This window comes from Rhipicephalus sanguineus, chromosome 10 (genome assembly GCF_013339695.2).
Source record: "Rhipicephalus sanguineus isolate Rsan-2018 chromosome 10, BIME_Rsan_1.4, whole genome shotgun sequence".
NCBI lineage: Eukaryota > Metazoa > Arthropoda > Arachnida > Ixodida > Ixodidae > Rhipicephalus > Rhipicephalus sanguineus.
In genome coordinates, this window is record NC_051185.1 from 104,207,559 (window position 1) to 104,214,984 (window position 7,426).

Here is a 7,426-nt window from a genome sequence, read left to right on the forward strand (position 1 = left end):
AAGGTCTGGGTTCAAATCCTGCTCGATCTTGGATATTTTTCTCATTCCGTGTGATAGCGGTTACGGACACCGGCAGAGGCTGCGAAAATCGACTGCCGTAGTGATCTCATCACAGCTTGCGCTGCAAAACAAGAGTGCCCCTTCCTACTCGTGCCACTAATAACCAAGACAATCGTGGGCCAATTGCGTGACCTGTGCAATGCTGGGTGGTTCTATTAATATGATGAATTGATTCATTGGTTGATTTTGATATACCGCAGCCCTCACTATAGGCTGTAGCTTGTGAAAATATGTACTCAAGTATGGGACTGGTTTTTTTGTAGGAATGATTCAGCGCAAATTGGTCATTTGGGGTTAGATTGTGTGGTTTGAGTAAGCTAGTTGAATGATGTACCCTACATTGTGCCTTACCGTGGAAGAGCTTTATGCGTGTTTGTGTAGCTATCACAGTAGAATGGAAGCTGTTGCAAACGCGGGCGGCTAGGCCGCTCCGCAGTGAACGGACAGGCGTCGACCAGCAAAAGACGTGCGTTTATTCGAAGCACGCTAACTTAAAGGAAACGGGGTGGGGGAGAAGGAAGACGGAAAGATACGAGACATGCGCAGCGTTCGACTGCGCATCAGCAACTGGTGGCTTGCAAGTTGCAGCATTTCCCTTTTCTTAGAATCCATAACGCTCCACGGGTTTTCTTTCACGAGTGGAACGACGTAGCTGGGGTTGAACATCTGCTGCGACGTACGGCGGTGCTGACTGAAGGGTTGTAGTTCCGTCACTGGGCTGTGCACCAGTTCCCTCGGAGTCATTGTTTGACATTGTAGCGGATGGTCTGTCTGGCATTCGTTTGCGAACTTGGTCTGCGTGACGGTGCACGATACCATTGTCTGTCTCTACAGACACCACTCTTGAGCCCTCCGTTGACTTGACCTTGCCCGGGGTCCACTTGTCACCGGCACCGTAATTTCGAACATACACGGCATCACCTGGCGCGATCGTCCATTGCTCGCAGTCCACCACTGTCGTCCGAGATGCTGGCGGCTCCCTGGGAGGAAAACACATATCAAGCCTTGTTCGCACTTTGTAACCCAGAAGCATTTAAGAGGGGGAAAGTCCAGATTCTTGCGGCGCGTTCCGATAATGACATAACAGCCTCGCCAACGATTTGTGAAGGTCTGTCGTACCCGCCTTCTTCAACCCGTCTTTTACAGTGCGCACCGCGCGCTCGGCCATACCGTTGCTCTGTGGGTGGTAGGGAGGGGTGCGAATGTGAATGATGCCATTTCGGTGCATAAATTCAACAAATTCCTGGCCGACGAATTGCGGACCGTTATCAGAGACAACTGTGCGTGGTAGCCCGAAACGGCTGAACAGGGTGCGCAGCGCATCGACAGTGCTCCGGGATGTTGCCTGCCCCAAAGGAATGGCCTCTAACCATTTACTGTGAGAGTCAACGACTATCAACAGCATCTTGCCCTGAACAGGTCCTGCGAAGTCGACGTGTAGCCTAGACCATCTCTCAAGCGTTTCAGGCCAGCTTACTGGCTTCTGTGCAGGTGGCATTGGTAACGCCTGAACGCAGCTTCTACAACTCGAGGCAACTCTCTGAATGTCGTCGTCTAGCCTGGGCCACCAGAACTTTGACCTCGCAACTGCTTTCATGGTAGAAACCCCCTGATGGGCAGCATGTAGCAATTTCAAAAGCCTCGTTCGGACAACTGAGGGCACTACAACCCGGTGGCCTCGGTACAGCAGCCCCCGATGAACCGAGAGCTCGTGCCGCTTTTTGTGGTATTCTGAAAGGTCTCGCTCGTAGCTACTTGCACCTCTTGGCCAGCCATCGACGACATACCTGTAAACCGCAGCAAGCGTGACGTCCGCTGCCGTCGAGGCTTGTAGTTCCTTCACTGGAATAGCCGGTTCGTCCCACTGGTGTAGCAGGAGCACGCACTCAGTCGAGTCTTCCTCGGCACAGACTTCGTGCTGCAAAGGTTGAGGCAACCGACTCAGTGCATCAGCATTTACGAGCTGTTTACCGGACTTGTATTGCAGGCGATACTTGTAAGCGCCTAGGAGGAGCGCCCACCTTTGAATTCTTGCCGCGGCCATTGCGGGTGTTTGACGATCTGGCCTTAGTAAGCCGAGCAGCGGCTGGTGATCAGTAACAAGAACAAATTCTCGTCCGAGCAGGTAATCTCGAAACCTTGTGACACCAAATACAAGTGCGAGTGCCTCTCGCTCAATTTGAGAGTAGTTTTTTTCGGCAGCTGTCAACGTTCGGGATCTGAGTCCGATAGGCCGCTGCTCACCGTCAATGCGATGGAAGAGAACGGCACCAATGCCGTACGGCGACGCGTCGCATTCTAACAGAAGCTCCCGGTCAGGATCGAAATGGGCAAGCACAGGCGCTGAACAAAGCGAGTCTTTAGCACTCTTGAACGCAGTTTGTTCCTTCGCACCCCACAACCCATTTGGCGGCTTTTTCCAGAAGCTTGTACAATGGTGCTAGCATCGTAGACAAGTTAGGCATGAACTTGTTGTAAAACGTTATCAAGCCTAGGAATGAACGAAGTTCACTGACGTTCCGCGGCTCCGGAGCTAATCTGATAGCCTCGACGTTTTTCTCGATTGGGTGTAAACCCTTCACATCGATACGATGGCCAAGATAAACTACGGATGGCTCATTGAAACTGCACTTGTCTAAACGCAGCTTAATGCCATGTTCGCGGAAGCGCTGTAACACCGATCTTAAGTTTCTGTGCTCTCCATTCTTCTCGGACACGAGAACGTCGTCTAGGTATGCCTGCACTCCCGTTAGGCCTTGCAAGATGGTTTCTATGGTTTTCTGGAAAATTGCGGGAGCGGAAGAAATACCAAAAGGCAGCCGGTTGTATCGAAAAGTCCTTTGTGAGTGTTGATAACTGCCAATTTACGGGAATCTTCGTCCAAAGGTATTTGGTTGTATGCATCTCTCAAGTCTAAGATGCTGAACTGCTCGCCACCACGCAAATTAGCAAACATGTCATCTATCACGGGCAGCGGATAGTGTTCTACATCACACGCGGGGTTTAACGTGACTTTAAAATCGCCACAAATTCTTACTGCCCCATTCTTTTTTAGCACCGGGACTATCGGCGTGGCCCATTCAGAGTGCGATACGGGTGATAAGATTCCTTCGGCCACCAACCTGTCTAACTCGTTCGAAACTTTTTCGCGCATGCAAATGGAACTTTCCTTGCCTTGCAAAATTTAGGCGATGTTCCATCCCGGAGAAGAAGACGCGCTGGTGGTCCCTTGACGAGCCCAAGGCCTTCTGTGAAGAGGTCTGCGAACTCTTCTTTGATGGTAGTGTCCGTGCTCTTCGGAAGGGTGAGTGCAGCAACATGACAGAGGGAGTGTCCTTCGGCATTCAGCTTCTGTAACAAGTCACGACCACAGAGATTAGGACCATGGCAGCCGAACACCACTAAACTGCACGGAACGGTTGCCGCCTTGTAGGAAACTTGCAGAGGCAGCACTCCGAGAATTGGAAGCTTCCCAAGATAACAAGACAGCTTGATCTTTGATGGCTGTAGCTGTGGCCACTGCTGACGGTGGGCTTCGTAGACGTTCTTCGGTACCACACAGACTGGAGAGCCAGTGTCTATGTCCATTTTTATTTCCACGCCATTCCACTTGAAAACTTCTTGAATGGGTGGTACCAGCGTGCTAGCAGTGGTTACGGACCAAATTTGCGACGCATCACTATCGCTTTCACCACTTGTGCCCGGGGCTATCGCGGCCATCGTTCGGTTCGTTGGTTTGTGCTGTTCGCACATCCGTGCCAAATGCCCTTGTAGGCCGCATTTGAAGCACCTGCGCTTGCGAACCGGGCATGCCGTATCGCGGTGACTTGATCTACCACAGCATTTGCACTGTTTTTCATTGTTGTGGCGTTCAAACTTCCGAGTTGCCGACTTCTGTTGTTGCTTTAACCTTAGAATCTTTCCTTGCTCTGCTGACGTCGTGCCCATAATTTCCGCATCTTGTTCTGCGCTTTCTGCTGCCAGCGCCAGTAACTCCGCCTCCTTCAGAGTCAATTCTTTTTTCGACAAAAACTGCATTTGCAGATTCTTTGATTTCACTCCGCACACTATCCGGTCCCTTAACATCCTTTCCCTCATTGTGCCAAAATTGCAGTTTTGGGCCAGCTTCCGAATTTCTACTATGAATGCATGAACTGACTCGCCTTCCTGCTGACATCGGTTAAAGAACCTGAAGCTTTCTGCAATTTCATGCGGAGTGGGATCATAATAGTCATTCAGCACGTTCACCACTTGCTCATACGTTGCCTTGCTCGGCTTCTCTGGCGCAAGTCTTCCACACAGAATATCGACTGTTTTCGATCCTAGTGCGGCTACCAGCAGTGCTCTCTTCTTAGAATCATTAGTAATTTCATTCGCTTCGTAATAAGCTTCAGCTTTGATAAGGTAGGACGACCACTTATCTCTGTCTTCGTTGAACTCCGGTAGCGCTTGACTCATGGTGCTCCGTGGGTCCTTTTTGTCGTCTTGGTCATCCGTGAGAGAAGTTCTCGTCGCCACTGTTGCAAACGCGGGCGGCTAGGCCGCTCCGCAGTGAACGGACAGGCGTCGACCAGCAAAAGACGTGCGTTTATTCGAAGCACGCTAACTTAAAGGAAACGGGGTGGGGGAGAAGGAAGACGGAAAGATACGAGGCATGCGCAGCGTTCGACTGCGCATCAGCAACTGGTGGCTTGCAAGTTGCAGCAGAAGCCCGCTAATTCAATGGTTTAGAGCACCCTATCATATAAGAGGCGTATGGAGCTGTACCTGCACACAATTATCATTTAGAAGTTATCCTTTCAAACGATTCAGATAAGTATGCGTACTCTACTATGGTAGAACGTAAATGGTTGACTATGTAATTTTATATGAGCTCTACTAAAAACCATAACAGCAAGGCTCGTACAGACGCTAGCCTTTCAAATGATTTCGAGAAGTGCGGGCTGTAAATGGTTGCCGATGTAAATTAATATGCAGTCTACAGCAAATTGCGACAGGGGTCTCTGTACCGCCATAGGAGCCGAATCCGACATGGGGATATCCTACCTCTCAACAAACGCACACGCAGTCATTGCTCTCAGGAACCGTGAGAGTTTTACGCAAGTATATCGCTAACGTCTGACCTACAAAAATTCTGGGACAACGCTATTACGTCATTATCCGTGAACAAGCTTTCTTTAAATTCATCTTTGCTAAAAATGCGTCTTGAGATGGCAACAACGTAATAATGTCCGTCAATGTTTGCTGTAAAGCGCTTTTTGAATATGTTATTTCAGTGCAGATTTCCGACTTTTAAAGACGATTGTCTTTCTTGGGGAACTTACACGCAGAAATTTTGGTCTGTCTGTCTTTCTGTCTGTCTTTCTGTTTGTCGGCACGTCCCTCGATTCAGCCACTCGGCCAAAGTTGAACCATTTGCCCAAGGGCCAGCCGTCTTGAACTGGTACGGCTGTTCATACTTGTGAACGTTGTCAATCAAAAAGTAAATATCATGCATATCTGAGGTGCAACATCACTAGGTAAGTATTAGGAGGCGTGTTCCTTTAATAGAAAATGCATACATACGTAATTTTAAGGACCCTAGTTTCTTAAGCTGCGCTGAAAATGCATAAGAATGGAAGCTTGAGCGAGTTGGTATGCGTTCATCTTTGTTGAAACAGCGCTCACTAGACGACGACGAAGTAAAAGAAGGCACAGGACAGGCAGCGCTTGTCCTGTGCCTTCTTTTACTTCGTCGTCGTCTAGTGAGCGCTGTTTCAACAAAGCTGAAAATGCGACTGCGCTGAAATTTGCCTTCCTCCGTGCCCTTCGCACGAGCTCATTGTTGTGTTTCGGTTTCGGTTCTGTTGCACTGTACGAATGCCATGGGTTGGTGTTGAAAAACTTTAGTTTTGAGAACGCCAAGAAGGTGAAAAAAAATATTTAAAAAATGAAAAAGCAGCGTTGTGGGCGGCCTTCAGGCGGTCGGTTGTGGGCGCCGCTCTGGCGTTCCTGTTTTACCCAGGCGACGTGTAAATAAAAGAGTGTGTGGAGAGTACTCGTTGAGTGCGGACGTTTCTCTGCTTCAGCGCTTCGCGCCAAACCGCGTTTTCGGGCTGGCTGGCGTCCCCGCCGGTCGCGTTGGTCACCGCCGGTCTTCGCCTGCTGCTGCGCCGGGACTACCAGCACGCAACACAGCACTCATGTTTCCCGACGTATTGCCAGATGGCGTCCATATCTCAAACAGCGCCTCTTCTATCGTCTTTACACGACATTTGCAGCGAAGCACGGAGATACGCGGCCAATTTTTTTAAGCATGGTAAGGACACAGGGCAGGCTAAAATTTAAAAAAATAAAATCGAAGTTTGGTTTTTCGCTTGCTTGGAATGCTCTCGCTTTCCTTAACAATACTGATTGCACCACAGATTACCGCGCATTACGATTGAGCGAAAAAGACCAGGTTTGCGAGAACCACTGGCGAGCAGCCACGCCTCCTTTTCTCAAGCCATGCACAACCTGAGCATTCATGTGCCTTGCTGCCTTAATGTGGCGAGTTGGGCTTTTTGGTGCATAATTGTGACAAAAATACAGCGGCAAACAAAAAAAAATCACAGCATATCCTTGGGGTGAATGATGATGAGTGGGGCGAAGCTCCGGAGGATATCATTGGTAAACCGTGAAACTCTTCCGTGAAATTTGCCCAGTACATCATATAAAAAGTGTGAAATACCATGTATATATTAAACTTCAAACTTCTATTGTACGGTTGGTTTACGTGGTGCCCTCATTATCACCAATTTGTGATCGGTGAAATGCAGGGAAAGTGTCCGCTCCCGAGTGAAAGAGAAATCGCGCCAAGAGCGAGCGCCATGTCTGCCTCCATCCGGCGACTCCGAGCGAAAGAGGAAGCGCGCCAAGAGCGAGCGCCTTTTACGATCGCAGGCATCCAATCACATGCTCCATTCGCATTATACAAGCGCCATGTGTCATCTTTGAACAGCAGCTCTAAGAAATACATGAAACGCCATCTAGTGAGCAATTCATTAAACTAGAGCTCTAAGAAATAAATGAAACGCCATCTAGTGAGCAATTCATTAAAGTAGAGCTGGCTACATACATATATACTACAGAGAAGCGAACGACCGACACCCTAAGGAGCTTCGCCCCTAAAAACACACACAAGGAGAGTTTTCAGAAGCGTTAGAGCTTCAAGCTGAAAGACTGCTCAACGTTGGATATCCCCAGCTCCTCATTTCTTTCGCAGAGAGCATTCTCAAAAAGATGCGCTGTCACTCGCAAACGCATGAATCCAGTGCACTGGGCAGGCAGAAGGTAGCTGTGGTACCTTATTCTGGTTCACCTTCATGGCATTCACTCATTTTATTAT

General features: G+C 49.2%; 1 protein-coding gene across 1 annotated transcript; it reads right to left on the reverse strand.

Annotated features, from left to right (window-relative positions):
• Positions 1–661: 661 nt before the first annotated feature.
• LOC125760286 (uncharacterized) lies at positions 662–2,264 on the reverse strand. Its single transcript, XM_049420163.1, has 2 exons — positions 1,848–2,264; positions 662–1,040 (listed from the first exon to the last, which is right to left on the reverse strand). Exons 1-2 carry the CDS (start codon positions 2,102–2,104, stop codon positions 662–664), a joined length of 636 nt encoding a protein of 211 aa, XP_049276120.1. The 5' UTR covers positions 2,105–2,264.
• Positions 2,265–7,426: the final 5,162 nt, after the last annotated feature.

Excerpts from the sequence above, each read along its gene's own strand:
- LOC125760286 (XM_049420163.1), bottom strand. The coding sequence starts at position 2,104 with ATGGCCGCGGCAAGAATTCAAAGGTGGGCGCTCCTCCTAGGCGCTTAC. Across the intron at positions 1,041-1,847 it reads ACGCTTGCTGCGGTTTACAG|GGAGCCGCCAGCATCTCGGA; the intron begins GTATGTCGTCGA and ends TTTTCCTCCCAG.